This window comes from Falco rusticolus, chromosome 14, assembly GCF_015220075.1.
Source record: "Falco rusticolus isolate bFalRus1 chromosome 14, bFalRus1.pri, whole genome shotgun sequence".
In the NCBI taxonomy this organism is placed as follows: domain Eukaryota; kingdom Metazoa; phylum Chordata; class Aves; order Falconiformes; family Falconidae; genus Falco; species Falco rusticolus.
In genome coordinates this window covers 971899-991127 of record NC_051200.1, presented here as the reverse complement: position 1 = coordinate 991127, position 19229 = coordinate 971899, and the positions used below count along the sequence as shown (strand labels likewise).

Genomic DNA, 19229 nt, shown 5'->3' with positions numbered 1-19229 from the left:
TTTGCGATGCTTCGGGATCACAGCAATAAGACAAACGCCCAGTCGAAGGTACAAGATGCCCTGCAGGTCCCTGATGGATCCCAGGAAGGATTCTGATGGAGACACCAAGGCCCAAACAGGCCCAGGAAAACCAGAATTAGGTTTCAAAAACAGTGCAACCTTTAAAATATTCACTAACTATAAAACACACTGAAATATCAAGTAACCAATAGCCTGAATATGACTCAAAAATTACTTACCTGATTACTCAAAGGTTTTTGTTCCCTAGAAGTTTTGAGGTTTTCCTTTCATTCACAAACATTCCCATCCCTACACAGGGCAAACCTTCCTCTAGACACAGTGCAGTGTCATGGTTTCTATTCTCGAGGATTACACTTCCAAGAACTTGTTAACAAACATGGTTGCTGTGTACAGCTGTAAATAGACAAGAGCGGACACGGAGAGCCTGAAGGGACTCTTCTCTTAGCTACTGAAAGGTGAGAACACAAGAAGCAGCCAAAAAAATAAGTACTATTCGGCTGGCAACAACAATAGTCACGCCCGACTATGCAAGATGCCTACAATGCTGTTTCTTAAATACCCCAAAGTTAAAATATCACTGAGGTCATGAGGGCTCAGGAAAACAAATCTCAAATGCAGCAGGTTAAAAATAGAAAGAGACCATGCGCAGCAAAGAAATAGAGAGCGCAGAAAAGAAGCTATTATAAGTTTTACCTCTATTATTATCCAGCTGACGGAAAAGGCAACGCTAAACTTCAAAGTGTGTTTTCCCATGCTTGGGCGTAGAGAAGGATGCTGACAAGCAGCAATACAGCCAGACACTTGTACTGCCAGGCCTGAAACCGATAGATGTCCTACCCTGGATGAAGATGACATGCCACGCAGACATTCAGCATTAACCTACACCTGAACATTTATGCACACCACCACTCAGGTGTTTACTTTCTAACCCACTGAAGAGCAAAGGCAGCTACTCACTCCAATTATCTCCATCATCAGTTTGAGCTGGGACACTATTACGCTCTATGGTATAGGAGTACTTGGATGCTGCATCTGCTCTAATGACTGTGCTGGAGAGGGAAGCAGCTGTCTCCAGCAGAGCTGAGCTAACAAGAAATGAAAAACTACTTGTGTTCTTTAAAAAAAAATATTTATTAATGTATTTAAAAAAAAAAAAAACAAAACACAGATTGCTTAGCTACTGTATAAACGCTAGGGTCTACAGGATGCAAAGGAAGTTCTCGCAGCTGTACAGCCAAGCACCCCTACCAGTTAGGTCATGAGTTAAGCCATAAGAAATGGCCGGAACTGACAGAACAGTTCATGCCAGTCCAGAGGGGAGGCAGCACCGCCCCGAGCTGCCCAACACTCCCCACACACCTGTGCCAGCCCTGGAGACCTCCTGTGATCTGATTCTGCTCATGCTCCAGGCAGAAACTAAAGCAGCTCCAGGCAGAAACTAAAGCAGCTCCTGGGAAGCGGGTGATGTTCTGCTAGGATTAGTACTGCTCACAGGAGCTGCTGTGCATGCCTGAGGACCAACAGCAGAGCCTGGAAAGCACCCTCCAAAATGACTACTGCAAGTTTGAATCGGGACCAGTTTCCTCAAAGGATGAAGTTCACCACATACAAGAGGATGAGGTGGGCATGAGTAGCAATCTGACAAGGAACATGGAGACTTCAGTTCACCTTGTTATCGGCCAGCACCCCGAGCTGAGCAGCAGGTCAGGAATAACTGGGTCCCCACCCACAAAGTTGACTTTTTGTCCTAGTTTCAGCTGGGCTAGTTAATCTTCATAGTACCCAGTATGGGGCTATGTTTCGGATTTAGGATAAGAATGATACAAAATTATTTAAAGATAAAAAGAGAGAATTTAAAAAAGAGGCTGTTAATAACTCTTACAGTAAAACAGTTAACAAGACATGGCCTTGGGAGAAGGAATAGATCCCAGAAAAAACCTCAAGCTAAGAAATGACAAGCTCAAGGAAAACCAAACAGTTAATGAGATCAAACAGAAAACTACTTCGACTACACGTGAACTACCCTAGTTAGCATACTAGAAGATCCACCCTCAGCAGAGTCCCCTACTAACAAAGCCCCTTCCCCACAGAACATGCATGGTGAAAGAATACTCTACATGGAAGCTTGTAAGAACCCATGAGAATTAAGTGCAACTAAACATACTTGTAAACAATTGTTCAAAGTGTATGAAATGTTTCACCATGTGTTAAGAGGTGTGCTAGCTTTCTGGATTTACCACCTAGCACCCACTCCTGTGCAGACATGCTTCTAAGCTAGGGGTTTTTTTTGTTGTTTGTTTTTTTGGTTTAGGGTTTTAAGTTTTCTGATCTTGGATGAAAACAAAGATCCAGAGCTCTGCAGTTAGATGGTTGTCTGCTCTTCTTGACTGACATTTTGTGGGCCTACAACTCTTCCAAGATCATGTGAACTTTGACACCTTAAAGCCAGCCACTGAAAACTCGTACAAGCCACATGTTGCAGCATTCCTGCATATTCTCTTTGCAAAGAACACTGCTGTCCCACACACCTCTGAAGAACAGTAAGAAATGGTTTGCTAGCACTTGGACCAAGGCTTCAACTGCCAGCTTATGAAGCTGAGTTTTAGTTTGCTACTTAATAGGCAGCAAATATAAAGAATGCTAAACAGGCGTAATACGATCACAGTGCACCATGCCAGGAATGCAACCTGCTGCTGCAGTCCATGCAAGCCATGGGCAAGAGTCCTGCTGAAAGCTCCCATGAGCTTTATCAAGTTATGCCATCAAAAAGAGATGCACTCACGATGGCTGCAACACTGACAGACAGGAGAAATCGAACAACAACCTGAACATGTCATACAGCTGGAGCTTTCAGAGCCACATGTAGACATTGGAAAGAGACAGATCTCACATGACAACTGCAGAACAAAAAGCAAGACTCTTACCCAACGGTCACAGAAGGGGATTCAACCAACAAGTGACGATGTTGCAGCAGAGGACAGGGTCACCCTAAGCTCCCTTTAGAGGGGGAAGAACAGTTACCCACACAGCCAACAGCTATCTGCATATCCACAGTTCAGAGCACAATTCCTCTCACCTAGGAACACCTCAAATCAAACTGTATTTGGTCACAGGAATCATGCCACTGGCTGCTGGTGACACTCTTCATTCACTACAGACAAAAGTACAGCCGGCCAGCTCAGACTTGCTACCTCAGGGAGAAATGAATCCCACACCTACAGTCAGGCACCTCACAACAGCAAAGCTGCTGAAGGACATACCAGCTGTGATGCACGATGTAGAGCTTATCAGCCCCAGACTTCTACCTGCTTGATATGAATGTCAGTAGGATACAACACTGCCAGTAATGTTCCAATTGCTCACCAAGAAATGCAAAGCACAATCCATGGGGCAAGAAATACACATGGCAAAAATGACAAAGAATTACCCCTGGTGTCATTCTTTGATAAAGAGGGAAAGCTGAGCAGAATATTTTGGATCACATTACAATATCTTGCACTCCATCAATTAACTTTTGTGTTCAAAATAGACTGGAAACTACTCTGAATATCACTAGCAGGTTCAAAACTATCTCAAAGTAAAACTCTGCTCAAGTATTCAGATCAGAACAGAGAGGCGAGTGGGAACTTGCTGGGAAACCCAACCATTCTCTTCTCTAAAAGCAATTCACAGACTTTCTCACTGGAAGGGGTCTCTAGCAATCATCTAGTCCAGCCCCCCACTCAAAATAGTGCCAGCTCCTGCAGCTTGCTCAGCACTGTCCCATTGGGTCCCAAACGACTCCAAGGACAGACTCCACCACCTCTCCAGGCAATCTGTTCCAGTGCTTAACCACCTTACCAGCAAGCAAAGTTTTATCATGCTTAGTTGAATTTCCTGTGTTTTGATGTGTGCCCTTTAAGCTTTCACGGGGCCCCTCTGAGAAAACTCTGGCTTCATCTTTTTCACACTTTTCCATCAACGTGCATTTGAACACACTGATAAGACTCCCCCTGCCCCAACTCCAAGCCTTCTCTTCTCCCAGTTAAACAATTCCAGCTGCCTCAGCCTCTAATTAGCAGATACCCTAACCCCTTCATCACACTAATTACCCTTCATCAGGCTCACTCCAGAACGTCTGTGACTCGTACTGGGGAGGCAGAACCGGACACAGCAGTACTGGTATGACCTCACCGGTGCCGAGGGGAAGGATCCCCTCCCTCGGCCTGCTGGCAGCGCTCAACCTAATGCAGCCCAGGATGCTGCCGGCCTCCTTTGCCGCCAGGCTAAATTGTTGACTCGTGTTCAACTTATGTGAACCAGAACACTGAAGACTTTTTCCACAAAGCTTCTTTTCAGCAGTTTGTTCTCAGCATGTACCAGCACATGGAGATCATTCCTCTCCAGCATGGGGGACTGTCACCGTAGGAACTAAAGGTAACAGTAACATCAGAAGTTCAGTGGTGTATTTTTTTGAAGGAAAGTCAGGGGAAGTCTAGTATGAGATCAATGACTACCTAGAGGATGCGCTCAGTTCAGCATTACTTCAACAAAAGCAGTTCTACCTACCAATGCGCATGCACTACCTGTGAGAGATGTGGGCAAAACCCAGCAAAAGCATCATGAAGACAACCAGAGTCACCCCTGGGATAACAGCCTGTGGACTTGGCTCAAGCCACTTCATGAACATCCCACTTCCAAAAAATTTATTATTTATGGGCTCTCCATTAAATGTAATCAGATATGGTCTCTAACAGATGCAACACATGATCCTCTGACGTGAACGCAGCAACATTTTTTTGTGCTGGTACAAATTCATGGTGTCAGATTAAATGCTCAAAGGTGACCACACAGGGTGTGATTAAGGCACCAGTACCAGGAATCCAGATCCAGGTTCACTGTCTCATCAAGCCATGGCTTAGGCCATCCTACTTGAGAGACCACACCAAGATCAGCAAAGAGGTCAGAGCTAAAACCCTCATTCTGCTCCCACTGGAGGATTTGGACTTGTTTTCAACCTCAAGCCATGTAACCACAGTCATGTCTTACATACCAATACTAAAACAGCCACACCAGTAAGCAAGGGCACAAGAATATACACGAAACCAAAAATTATATTGCTCTCAGATTTCCAGAATAAGCAACTGACTTTCTTCTAGCCTTTTTTCCAACTGATACCTCACAGGCCAACGATGCACTTTGACACAGTGCTGAGACACCAAAGTCTTTCCCGTGATTCTCTGCATTAGGATCTAAGACAAAGCTAAAATGGGACTGCTTCAAAATAAAGCTTTGTGTCTGAAAACATTACCAAACTGCGGGGGGAAAGGAAGAAACTTTGCATCCCTGCCGTGAAACTTAATTTCAATTTACAGGTTGGGGTTTTTTTATTCCAAGCCAACTATTTCTCAACACAAGAACTGGTTTAGAGCTACCCTTCTCATTCGATAGACTCCTCCACAGTGCCTAAACCTCTTCAAAAGGTAGAAATACGACTTTCTTGATTGTAAAGCTAATACTCTGCATTTACAACTTCACTGCAGCATGCAGAACACATGGTACAAGTGCTTTGGAAGAGAAACCCGCTGCTGTCCTTATACAGCCTTGGACTAGAATTCCACAAGTCAGAAACAGTCACAATTTATAGAAAATGGAAGTTGATGAGATCATGAACTGCAACATACTTTTCTTTGCAGGCACAGGCTTGAAATTGAGTAGCTCCTTCACAAGCCAAAACCAAAAACTGATGTATTTTCTGGGTAGTGTTGTCTAGAAACAGTGCTAGAGAGGATGCAGTTACTCTTAGTCTACTCAGACAAGAGATCCTGGTAGCTCCTCCAAAAAGGACTTCCAGGATTCCAAGACCTACTTCCACACGCACTTTTCCTTGTTTTGCTCCAGGCTCTGTGAGCAGAGAAAGCCAGGAGCTATTGCCAAGTGTCACGAAGTTGCCTTCCTCTCAAAAACCTGTTATTTACTTAATTGTGTAAGTCCAGACCTCTGCAAAGGTAACATGGAAAGCATAAAAGTCCCTGTGCAGAGCTGCCTGTCCCAGGAGCCTGCCCTCAGCCAGGAACAAGGCACCTGTCAGCTACGAGCCCGAAGGCTCTGGGTGGAGGCACCCACACCACTTGGAGCAGGCAGCCTTGCCCTTGCCTGAGGGCCTCCAGGGCCCACCGAGACAGGATGAGCTACCATCCACAGGCACATTATGGCACACTCAGTATGGAGAAGCAAAACATCTTGGGAAAGCTTTACTCTCACTTCCCCAAGATGGAGAAAGAATAAATGACCCATGAAAGAAAAGGGTAGTACTGAAAAGCTGGCAACAGAAGCAATAAAAAAAACCTAGGCACCTTGTTCACTGCTCTCCTGCAGTTTGCTCCAAGAATTAAACCAAGCCAGAGAAAAGACTTACAATGCGTTTTAGAGTAAGAAAGCCCTCATTATGTCAGCTTTTCCACCCTGCAACTGCTGCATGCCATGGACAGCAGCCACCTTCAGAACAGATTGCCTCTCTTCTACCATTTCAGCAACCTAACGTTCAGCTTGAGCTCCAACCACATCCCACCAGATACACAGAATGTACACAGAAGAAAGCTGAAGCTGCAGAAAAGCTTCTTCCCTGGGTACAAAGCAGGATAAAAGCTGACAGAATCAGCCAGTAAAATTGTGAGGCACAAACATTTTTCCTTTGCGCTGCCCTTAACAAAGCATCCTTGGCCATTTTGAGCTGGTCCACTCAAGAACGAATGGATCGCCAGCACAAGAGCAAGACTCAAGAGTTTTACTCAGTTTTACTGTAGTCCGCCAGGAAAGCAAGAAATGAGATTTCTGCATTTGCAGTGAAGTACTATGCAGAAGAAAAGGGGAGGGAGGAGGAGAAAAATTAGTGCTTTCAGCGAGCCTCAGACCAGTGTCAGAATTTCTAGAGAGCCCTACATGGCACAGGCGTTAGCGTGCCTCCAAGCACACCCAGTATGTATGTATCTCCATGGATTTTCAGAAAAGTGAATTTTTAGGAGCAAGATAACCAGGAGCTGCCATAATGCAGTGACTAACAAACTAAAAATAAAATTAAAAAAAAAAATCAACTTGGACTAGAAGATTCCTCACTAGAAAAATGGACTGGGGAAAAAAGTGAAGATGCTTAAAGATGAGCAGAAAATTACTATCAGCAAGTCTTCTCACACAACAGCAGCAGGTTCCTGCAGGTGGTCTTCACTTCTGAAAATAGATGCCGAGTTGTGTCTTATGGGAAGACATGCAGCAGTTTCCCACTGTCCTAAATAGCATTAACAATGCACCGCCCCGCCTGTCCCTTTGGGTAAGTATTGATTTGGGTCTGTGCTGACGCTATATATGGCTGTAGCTTTCACAGCACACATTTAAAAAGGGCCTGGATAGAGATAGGAGAGATCTCAATGTTCCAGGCATAAATCAAGGGAAGTATCTACCATCACTGGGTCCCATGCCAGACCCTGGGCGGGACTTCATTTTCCAACCACCAGTTCCTGCTAACAGAGCTTGGTCATTTGCTGTAACGAACAGTGAAAAACAAGAAATCACAAATACTCAACAACATGAACTGAAAAGCACAGGTTTACAGATCACTCCTATTGCCAAGAGCTGAACATGCTGACAACACTTCTACCCAAGACAGAGGTTTGTGCAGCTCACTGTGCAAGGCTACGATTGTACATGAAAACAGCCCCCAAACAGGGCTTCCACTTCAAGATCTTTGTAAAATCTTCCCTACTGGGTTTACTAATGTTCAATCAAATGACAACAGGAGCTTTGACTGCAAGCCTAGCACTGCTTCAAAGGCAAGCAAACCAGCTCGCCCAGGGCCAAGCAAGTGAACCGCATGCTCTGACAGCAACCTCGCGCTGCAGCTGGTCAGACATTTGAATGGTTTTCTTGACATCCAACTATTTAATAAGAAGCAGGTACACTAATCTCTGCCCCATAACTCAAAGAAAAAAAAACAACTAGCAACAGGTACTCTGACACTTTCACATGCCTAAAAGCATTTTAATGATAGACTTAAAAAGCCCATGTAGATTACGCCTGCTCATCAAACTTTCTTACCCAGCATCAAGAGGAACTTAAGAAATGGGCTGACACAGGCTTTACTATAAATATGGATTTACCTTTTGCCAACGTTGGCAAATATATGAAGTATTGCTCAGCCTGAACAGGCGTCCCTCTTTTTTTGTGTTCAGAAATGCAATTTAGAAATAAACTGGATTCCAGGATACAATCTGCCATCTGATTACACAGTAATCATTTTAAAAATCTAAAGAAATGCACTTTAGGAGAAACCCAAAGTACACAGCATCTGCAGTAATCAATTAGAAAACAGCAAGAAAGGGAAAGGGAAAAGATACCAAGGCTTTGAAGTGACACTTTGATACCAACCAACATTTGCTTTCCAAGACTAGTTCCCAGGTTCAAAAACTACTGCTGGCCTCGTGCATGCTTGTCTACTGTACTACTGCCTTAAGCATCATGGTTAGAGCTTTAAAACTCTTTTTTTTGATCTAGAAGCCAGCTAGGCACACTGATGAGACCAGCAGGCTTTTGACAGTTACTTCTGTCAGCTCCATATAATCCTGTATGCTAACAACACTAACAAGACATTATCAGAGAAATGCACTTTCAAGAAAAGCACACAAAACATGTACTTTACCTGCATACTGCATGAGAAACATGGCAAGATGATGATCATATTTCAGTATTTCAGCCAGTTTTCCCACTGCTCCCAGCTTTATTTGTTTAAAAGATGGGAGTCCAGGGTTGAGCTCTCACACTCAGTGCAAGTCCACACAAGAATCCAAGCACAAAAGGAAAGTTGGGTTGTAATGACAGTAAAATTACCACTGCACTGCCACGTGGGTTGGAAGTGACAACCCAGACGTTGAGAGCATGGGTTGGGACTGGAGCTGGCAACCGGTGGCTGCACGTGTCACTATCAGTCTCCAGTAACTGACGCTGATGGGCGGATGGGGGACAGAGGTGGAGAAGCGATTAGCAGCAAGTACATCTGAGTTTGCAAGGGATTTTATACATCAATGCTTTTAAGCACTGGTGCAGTTAAATAAACCCTGTTTGAATGCCTGAGATTAGCTGCCTTTGCAGAGAAAGATTAAGTTCTAGTAATCCTTGATGGTAAGAGGCACATCCCTCACTTTCTTCTTGTACTCACAAGAAATACTAACTTCAGACAAGTTAATTATTCTAGGAGGGCACTGTAAAGAGAAAAGAGGGGAAAAAACCCACACCAAAAAGAAAGAGACACACACAGAGTCCCTTTCTTCTTTGACCCTAAAAACAAGGCATTCAGGAATACCAAAGGACTATTTGCAATGCTTTCAAGCGAATGCATATTTTCACATATATCCACAGCAACAAAACCAGAGACTTGATCAAGTCATGTATGACCTGTGCTGTTTAGTTACCACTGTAACCCAAAACAAAGGAAAAATATTATTACCTGTGTGTGTATGCACATATGTGTGTATGCTGGCACAGACACACAACCCTTGTTGCTTCCCACAGGCAGTCCTCACCAGCCACCCTAGCCATCACACCAAACTACTAAATATTCCACGTAGTGCTCTGGGGATGCTCACATGGCTCTGTGAAACCACCTTCCCTCTCAACACAGCATTTCTAAATTGTTTTGCATTAACACTGGAATTTACAGGGGACAAGCAGCTTGTCCTCCATCGCCTGGGGTGCAGAGCAGGTGACTCCAGGCTCAGAGGGGACATGCCCCACTCCATGCAGCTCATCAGTCACATCCCTCCCCATCCTAACCTCACTCACTGCACCCCCAAAGGGCAACACATGCTACTGCATAGCAAATGCTCAAAAGCTCACATTTTCAAAAATACATTTTTGAAAGGCTAGGAGAAGAAATCTGTCAGGCAAAGGGACACAGGCTAATGGCACAGAGCTACGGGCGGTGTGGGGTGGGAATTAAAAATAAAAAAAAAGAGGAAGAAAAAAAGCAGTGGTGAGGGAGAAGAGCAAAGTCCCAAAGACAAGTCCAGCACAGCCAGCAATCAGGACCATTCAAAAATCCTAGTGCAAAAACCTGGACACAGAAGTGAGTGCTGCTCCCCAGACAAGAGCCTCGCAGAAGGGCAGCACCAGCACAAGGACCTGAACAGCTTCATCCTGGCCAAGAGCAGAGCAGTAGGAAGGCACTGCTTTGGGATGGACACATTGGCACCAGAAGAATGTCTACAGAAAAATTGAGGATTAGGGGAGAAATCTCACACCATCTTCGGAAGGTGCACAGAATGCCTCTCTAGCAACACCTTATCTTTGAAATTACTCTGAGATTGAAATTCACCCCTTCTACAAGCTCAAGTCACCCATAACAAAAACATGACCTTAAACTAAGAAACCTGACCTTACAGTGGCTCTGACAGAGCTTTCAACAACTCTGTATAGGGGGCTCTTTAATTAGATATTATGAAATCCCCTCAAAGTAAACACTAAGAAACAGAAAAATCAATGAGTCAGCTTCCACAGCAGAGAAAAGGTGAAAAGCCACAGTATGAAGGCATGCAAGTTTGCTGGGCAAACTCCTCCCCCAGGCTGTCTTAGCATTTTACCAGTCATCTCACAGCTCTGCTGCAATGGTCTGCAAGCTCGAAAATATGGTGCCTAATTATTGCAGCTGTGCAAGTGAAGTACGGAGGAGTCAAAGTGTATGGACTAACACATTTGTGTGAAAAACACGTGGCAGTAAAGAACAAAACCATTTCTACTCAGCATGATCTGAATATACATTGCTGTTAATGCCTGGACTTCACACACACGACCAAAATAATTAAGGCAGTAAGAAACACACAAATATAAAGAAACTTAAGAAACCAAATAAATGCGTGTATGCATACATATATGAATCATAGTCAAAGGATCCCTATGGAGTGGGGCTGTGGGAGAGTTACAGCCCACTGGTAGCTGTGGTTACTGGTATGAGTGTGCACGAACCTAACAGTGCTTCCTACGTACGGTCTGGCTGTAGCAGAACAGATCCAGCACAAGCTGAATTACACGAGTGGGCACAGCCAAGACTGCCCAGTGTTCAGAAGAGAACCCAACCAGTTACACCCAACTAGTTACACACAGGAGGCAAGAAGCTGCTGCCACCTTCAACCACCCCCCTTGCAAACCAACCACTTTGGAGCATCAGAAGAGGCCTAAAAGTCAGTTCAATAATTTCTTCAAATGCAACAAATTTCTCCCTCCCCCTTGTACTACCTTGGTGACATTTTAACTACCGCTGAACCCAAAAGGTAGCCTGGTGACTTTCCACACAGAGTAAGTCTTTTAGAACAGCTTCCCCACCGCCCACAGGGCCAGCAGCACACTAGGGACGCCACCACCAGCTCTCCCGATGCCCTCCAGACTGCTATAAGGCTGTTGTTAATGTAAGGACCCCCCGCTGGCGAGGGCCACCCGCGCCATACAGGCCTAACCGCGCCGACCGGGAGGCCAACACCTCGGCCACCCTCCCTAGAGGCCGGCTGGGCCTGGCGCGGCGGGGCGGCCCGGAAGGAGAGCCGGCAGGCCCGGCCGGCCCGGCGATCCAGCGCCACGGGCCGCCGCAGCCTGAGAAGCGGAGGAGGCCGAGAGCTAGCACCGCTGCCGCCCCCCCTCCGCTCTGCAAACGGGGGCCTGGCCGGAGAGGCCCCGCCGCCCCTGGCCCCATCCGCAGCCGTGCCTCACTCCCCACAGCCTCCCGCGGCGCGCAACCTAGGCCGGCCCCGAGCCGCCGCTCGGCCGCTCCCACTGGGGCTGTCCGCAGGCGGGAGCGGGACCCCCCGGACCCCCGGCCCGGCCCGCACTCACCTCACCGCCCGGCCCGGCCCGGCCCGCCGCGGCCGCCCCGCACATGCGCACCGCCCACCAGCTTCCGCGTGCTCCGCTGCGCCCGCCCATTGGCTGCCACCTCACCGGGAGGCGGGGCGCTGCGCGCACGGCGCGACGGGACGGTGGCGGCGTCCGCAGGCGCGGAGGCGGAGGGGCGCGTTGTGTGGCCTCGGCCCCGCAGCCGTTCCCCGCCTGCCTCCGGGCCCGCCGTGTGCACGGCAGCGTTGTCCTCCCGTCCCCCGGCGCCACGTGGGCCCTCTGCAGCCCCCAGCGCTCTCGGGGCGCCGCCGGCCGCCCGCCCCCGGGCGAGCGCAGCACCGCCGTCTCGGGCGGGCGGGATTGCCCCGGCGAGGGCCCTGCCAGGGGAAGCAGCCCGGCAGCCCCGACCCCCCACGGGTCGGTAGGAACAGAGACAGCCTGTCAGGAATGCCGTTTATTCCGGTGAAGGACAGCAAGTGGGGGAAGGGCTCCTTGTCTTTCCCTCTTTCTCCCTTGTGGCAGGATTAATTCGTCATTCCTCGCCCCGTGGCCTCACATGTGCCCACTCATTCCTCGCCCCGTGGCCTCACATGTGCCCACTCGTGTCCAGCCACGCTCCGGCAGCTCCCCAGAGCGCCTGGCCTGGGTGCCCAGTACCCACAGATACGCACAGCAGCAGTGGCGGAGCAGGGGGACGTGGTCTCTGGGACAAAAGATGGAAGCCGGCACGGTCTCACAAGGAGGGGCTGCTGTGCTGTCCCGGTGGGATCTGGAGGTGTCTTCCAGGAATGGAGCCCCAGCTACTCCAGCCTGTGAGCACCCCCCTCGAGGGAGACGCACAGGTCAGCACGAGAGTGCAGATGCTTAGCAAGGGACCCTCCACTGTTCAGGGAGGTGCTCTGCTTCCAGCTGCACTGTGTCTTCCAGCTGCACATAAGCTTGGCAGAAGTGTCTCCTTTCCCATCCAAGCCACCTCCCTGTGTCTCTGTGGCACCAAGAAGGCTGCCTGAGCCCTGAGCCCCTCTGTGGAGTGGGATGTCATGGTCACTACAGGCCAACACAGCCAGTGCTCCGGCTTCTGTTGCTCACGCTGTTCCAGATCTGCAGCCTCACCCAGTTCTGTGCTTGGGCACAAACACTGCCGATGGCTGGCCCCACTCCAGGGCCGTGGGTGACAGAATCACAGCAGAGGCAGCAGTCAGCAAGCTCAGGAAGTGGCAAGAGGCCCACATGGAAAACGTCTCTGTTCACACTGGATACCCACCTGCGACGCTCACTGCAGAAAGCATGCTGGAGGGAGGCAGAGGACGGCTTTGGCGTGATCAGAAGTAAGGATGGCTTGGCTTTGAAAAACAACATCGGGTGGAGCTCAGGCTCCACTGAGAACAGGCAGCAAGCAGCTCATCATATAGACAGATACTGTGTTGATCCCCAGAACTGAATCAGACTGTATCCACCTCCTAGATCCACCTACGAGGTGTCAGCCCACCCACAGAGCCAGAACTGCTCTGTAGAGGCCTCCTCTCAGGCTCATTCCATGCTGTGCAGCTAGGAACAGCATTTGCCATGTGATATTTGGTCTCAGGCCTTTCCCAGGCAGAGGTGAATGCTACACAGGACCTTTTTTAAGGGCATTTTTATTTTTGCCTCTTACTCTAGGATGGGGAAGGCCTCAGGACCAAGGCAGGTTCTGGACACATACTGGATATGGCCTTGAGCCTTCATGTCTACCAGTGGGGCAAATGACAGAGGTGGAAACAACTGCTATTTTATGCATAGCAGCCTCATTTTCAGATTAGGGTATCTTCTCAGATAATAAACCTCTTTTAAATGACATTTTCTTGCCATGTGGATTAAATGGACATAATTTTATGAGAAGCAATTAAATATCATCATAGCCTCTGGCAAGGTCAGCAGTCTGGCCACCAATGCTATGTGGCAGGGCATGCAGACGTGTGCTCCTGGGATGAGTTGGTGTGTAGGGACCCTTGCAGTCCCAAATCCAGCCCTACAGCCCTGATAGGACAAAGCAACCCTCCTGCATGGGGCTTTCCCTGGCTCTGAGGCAGCCGTTCCTCCAGCTCCTTTGCCACAGCTCGGCATTCAGCCAGTCACTCATTAACTCACTTTACAGCCCAGGCCAAACAGCAACAGCTCAGTCTGTGCTGCCCTGCACCTCTCCCTGGTGTGCAGTGTCTGCAGCTGCTCTGCGCTTGCCATGCTAGCTCCTGGGCAGACACGGCAGCAGCCGAGGAACAGCAGGAGCTGTTCTGTGTGGTCCCAGTGGCACGGCAGCAAGCTCAGACCCCTACCCCCTGCCTCTGCCTTGGGTGGGCACAACCCAGAGTGGGGACGACCCTGCCACCTCTCTGGCTGCAGGTTTGACTGCAGCAGGAGACAGGTTTAGGGGGTGGCTCAGCCAGCAGCTGTAGGATCATGAGTTTGATTTAGGAAGGGCAGTGACTGGGAGCGCTTGTGGTCCCAGATGGATTTAGGACTTGTGCACACCTCCCAGCCTCCGCCACCTGGGCCAGGAGCCAAAGGTGACAGAGCCAGTGCTGTGTGAGCAGCCCTGCCCCAGGTGCCTGGGGCTCATCACCTGGAGAGCTGGCACTGTGGGCAGAGGGGAGGGCAGGTGGATCCCAGGGCTGGGCAGGGGAAGCCAGGCAGTGACAGGTAAAGGATCTCAGCCTGTGGAATGAGTGCTGAGGGCTTGGTCCCAAGAGGCAGAAGGCTGCTCTTGCCAAGGCTCTCCAGGCAAAAACCTAATGTGTGCCACACACCTGCAATTTGGGGTGCCTGGGGCTGGTGCAAAACAGGCTGTGCTGTGCCCCTGTGAGGCTGTGGGCTGGCTGGAATTTGGCCACGCTGATGTCTGGGAGTTAGCATCCAGGTAGGTTCCACCCTGTCTGTGGTCTCCTCCACAGCTTGTGGGCCCCGAGTTCATGGTCGCAATGCAGGAGATAAGCTGGAAAGCTTGGAAAGCTGGTGGCAGCCGCTCCTTACCGTGTCAGTCCTGAAGCTGCAGGCAGGACACAGTGGGGAGAGGTTTGGTGCCTCTGCCAGGGAAACAGCGGCCGTTCCCCAGGTGAAAGAGAACTCTTCTTTTCACACCTGCAGCCAGCTGGGAGAGCTGCAGCCGCACGTCCTTCTGCCAGCAGGAGTAGAGCAGGGGGTTCAGGAGAGAGTTGCAGAGTCCCAGCAGCCAGAGGTAGTTCTCAATGACTTTGTAGGGGAAGCACTCAGTGCAGACAGTTTGCACGATGCTGGCAATGAAGAATGGCAACCAGGAGAGCGTGAAGCACCCGATGAGCACAGCCACGGTTCGCATGGCCTTCATGTCGCTGGTGGTGCGGGATGGGGGGCAGCTGCGCGCCAGCCCTGCATGCTCCACTTCCTGGATGTGCTGCACGTGCACCGAGGCAATTTTCAGCATGTCGCAGTAGAGATAAATGAAGAGAAAGAGCGCTGGGAAGAAGCCGACGCAGAAGACGGTGAGCATGTAGGTGGGGTGGAAGACCCCGAAGAAGGAGCACTTCCCATCAGCAGAGACCTTCTGAAAACCTGGGGAGAGGACTGGGAGGAAGCCGATGATGGCAGCGAGCAGCCAGAGCCCCACCAAGCGCACTCCGACCCGCAGGCCTGTCACCAGCTGGAAATAGTGGAAAGGCTTCCTGATTGCCAGGTGCCTGTCACATGCAACCAGAATCAGGGATAGGATAGAGGCAGCAGAAGAGGAGGTCACAAAAGCCATTCTCAGGACGCAGAAGATCTGGGGTCGATATAAGGGCTGGGAAAACTCATCCATGACCAGACCCATGACTGTAAAGCCAACCATGGCATCCGCAACAGCAAGATTAAGGACAAAATAGAGCCCCTTGGAGCCGCTCTTCTGGATGAGGCGAAGGAGCGCAACAGCCACCAGTGCATTGGCAGTGATGATGAGCGAGGCCAGCACAGCGAGGATGGCTCCCAGGGCCGAGCTAGCCATGGCTGTCCCCTGTGGGGCACAGCCTAAGGATGACGTGTCCCCAGCACGATTCAAGGGCATCCCTCACCTGGGGTTTCGTGGCATGTACAGCTCAGTAGCCAGGCAGCAGCGAGTGCAGCCCCTCACCCTCCAGGTGATGCAGCAAAAGCACGGGGTGTAGCGGTGTCCCTCCAGGTGGGGAGCAGAGCTCTCCTGAGCAGCTGCCTGCCGGAAGGGATGGGCGCACTCACAGCACCCGTCGTGCCCACAGAGGTCCCTCCCCTCCAGCCACGTTTCCAGACAACCCTGGAGCAGGGGTTGAGCAGCAAGCACCTGAGCAGGAAGCTGCCAGGATGGCACACGGGGTGGTGGCCATCCCCCAGCCGAGCACCAAGGAGCCAAGCAGAGGCAGTTCCCTGCTTTGGCACGGGTGCTGGAAATAGGGAACAAGCAAAGAGGGCTCCCAGCTCCCAGCCCCACGGGCACGTGTAGGTGCACAGCTCATGGGGCTCCTGCAGCGTCACTGCCAGACCCAGGGCAGCCTCTTCCCGCAGAGACCAAGGGAACAACACTGATCCCTTGTCAGAGCAGCAGCCATAAAGGTGACCTGGTTACAATGGGGAAAAGTACTGACAAAGCGATGTCTGCTGAAGGAGAAAATGTTTGCCAGCTTGGGCACCCAGCGCGTCCTTGGCAGGTGCAGGTGGGAGACTGCAGTGCCCTTGGTAAGTGCAGCCGGGAGCCCAGGGCATCCCCCAATAAGCCCAAAACAAGGAAACTGCCATAACCTACAATGGGGCCTCCTAAGCAAGCAGAAGCCAGCAACAGATGTTCCAGGAGGAGGTGTCCTCTGCCCACTCACAGATCCACATAAAAGTAACTACCCACCTACCCCAAACGAGCCCCTCTCTCCTGAGAGCTCCCCCTGCGTGAATTTCTCTGCCCAATCTTCCAGACTGGCTGGGATGCCTGGCTGCGGCCAGGCTCTAAGATTGCAGATCATCTCCAGAGAGAAACTTCATCCATCATCGACTGACCTCACTCCTGGGAGCAGTTTAATGAACCGTACCATAATACTTTGAATGAAATACATATACTTGCTACTAATACTAAAATAAATAAATAATTATATATACACATACTTGCTTTACTAATCATAATTGTATTTACCTTACTAAAAGTAACTTGTAATGAAGAAATTCACAGCAACAAAGCCTCCGCCCTTGTGTATTACAGAATCCTACGAACCCAATGTCATGCCCTTTACGCTCCCACAGGTAGGTCACCCTCCAGACTGTGACCACAACTGCTCCATCCCTTTAAACAAAGTGCCACAAGCCACCTCTCCTGCCTCATGAGCCGGAAAAAAATCAGAGCTGCCTGGAAACGGGGCAGGTTCAAGCCTTCCTCTGTCAAACAGTAACCTGAGGAGCGCAGGTGGATGGGGAGAGGCTGAGAGCAGGGCCAGGGCACGATATGGGCATTGCACTGGGGAGGAAAGATGCAGCAGACACAGGAATTGTGGCTGCTGTGGATGCAGCTGTGGAGTGGGGAAGCCCCTGGGATGTACCCTGGGTCTGCACCACGGGTGGCCATAGGAAGGGCTCTGGTGGCCTTACACCCTTACAACTCCTCCTGTTTTGTTTGCCCAGGGAGACATTTGGGGAGCAAGTCCAAACCCCATGGTATAAGACTGAGGTGGAGGGGAGGTTAGGCAGAGAGGAGTGGCAGGACAGCTGGGGAGTAAAGCACAAATACAAAATGGAATCGGTGCCTTCCTGTTAGCACATCCTTGCCCCGTCCCATACATAACGCTGCAGTAGCTCACCATGACAGGGCAGTCCTCTGCAGCAGCTCCTCTGTCCTACTCACCAGAACAAGTATTCTCACAGGACCATTGCTCAGCAGCAGCCATGTCCAAGTTGCGAGACCACAGCTGGTTCAGCAGCCATCATGGGCAGCAACTCCTCCTTCCCACCATGTCACTTCATATTTCTACTCCACCATGCCCCTCTGCAGCAGCTCATGCTGCCTGCTTTTGCAGTTACAATGCTGAATACTTCAAATCATGACCTTTATTAGACCCCAACAGACATTGCCCTTTTATCCTGCATCAGTTTAGCTGCTTTGATGGCTTTCATAAAGGACTTAATATCAAAAGCCTTCTGAAAACCCAAACAGGCTAGATTAACTCCATCGTCCTGGTCCACGCACTTGCTGACTCCTTCAGAAACCTCCCAGCAGATTTGAAGTCTGGATTACTCCTCTTCTTCATCTGTCAGCCATTGGCCCTTCCAGCACACCACAGTCATCTATGCCTCAAGTCTTCATTAGACTTTCTACCAGTATGGCAAAGACATCGCGGTCACTGGCTGGTGGTTGTCTGAAAAAAACCCTTTCAAACCCTGTCCACACTTTTTGACGCTTCTGTAATGCGGGGAGAACTTCAAGGAAGAGGCTAAAGGGAAGAGCTTTGGCCTTTTCATCCTTGGGTCCCCTGACAATTTGGGGTGCAGGCCCAGCTCCGTGCTTACACTCACTGAACACCCTGTCCTACCACCTCCTCTGCCCATGTTTCAGCTTGAGACTTACCCCCAAGCCTCCCAATCAGATATCTCCAACAGAGAAAGCCCTCTGAGCTCTTCTAAGTAAAACCAGGCAACCTTCAGCTTGTCTACTACAGTCTTTGCTTTTTTGAGTGGTCCTTTCATTCCTCAACTGCCCACCAGCCCCAAGGACTCCCTGGAAGGCTTCTCCTTTCTGTCTGAAAGAGGACATACCCTCAGATTTGGGATTTTATCTTGGTAAGTGGGTGCCCACCGTCCCTTTTTCAGTTTTTATGTGGATTTTTTTATATTTAAGGTATTTTTATGTGCCATTTTTATATTTAAGGTATCAGGGACCACGCAGATTTCTACTTTCCACGTTTGGGTATGACTTGTTTTCCAGGGTGCCTTGAATACCATCTCAGAGTTAAACCACATGGACCTTTCTGTGGGTGCCTGGGGAAGGTCCCTTCCAGTGTCCATCTTCCACGGGATATATATTTACCCTGTAGACTGCACACTCTAACATCCATGCCTACACTGCCTTCACACTGCTTGCAATCACTTTTTCAGCTGCTGAAGGTTGCCAGATGTTAATGGCTTCGGGGCACAAACAGAGCCCATGCCACTGACACTGGGGCAGCACTGGCTACAGAAGCTGGGGCACCACTGCCGCCTGGGACAGGATCTGCGTCCTGCTCAGCTACACTCTCACACGTTACTTGGCACGGCACAGAAAAAGTTAGAAACAGGTAAGCCTGAGCGCAAGAGACAAACAGATGTTTAGGGAACGCTTCTGGGAAGGACATCCCGAGGCAATGAGCCTCTTTGGAACGCACCAG

General features: G+C 49.8%; 2 protein-coding genes across 4 annotated transcripts in view; both read right to left on the bottom strand.

Moving 5' to 3' along the window:
• Positions 1-11953, bottom strand: part of ENOX2 (ecto-NOX disulfide-thiol exchanger 2) — a 50029-nt gene extending 38076 nt beyond the window's left edge. The window contains exon 1 of one of the 3 annotated variants that reach the window (XM_037407721.1): positions 11872-11953. Coding sequence is in view for 1 of the 3 variants with exons in the window: in XM_037407720.1 (XP_037263617.1) it covers positions 10103-10184 (82 nt within the window). In the remaining 2 variants the exon portion in view is untranslated. Of the gene's footprint in view, positions 1-10102; positions 10244-11871 lie in introns of those variants that run through there. The other 2 variants (XM_037407723.1, XM_037407720.1) reach the window with 2 other exon arrangements.
• A 2595-nt stretch (positions 11954-14548) lies between these two features.
• On the bottom strand, positions 14549-15862 carry GPR119 (G protein-coupled receptor 119). The gene has a single exon (XM_037408484.1). It carries the CDS (start codon positions 15860-15862, stop codon positions 14882-14884), a length of 981 nt encoding a protein of 326 aa, XP_037264381.1. The 3' UTR covers positions 14549-14881.
• Between the last annotated feature and the right edge of the window lie 3367 nt (positions 15863-19229).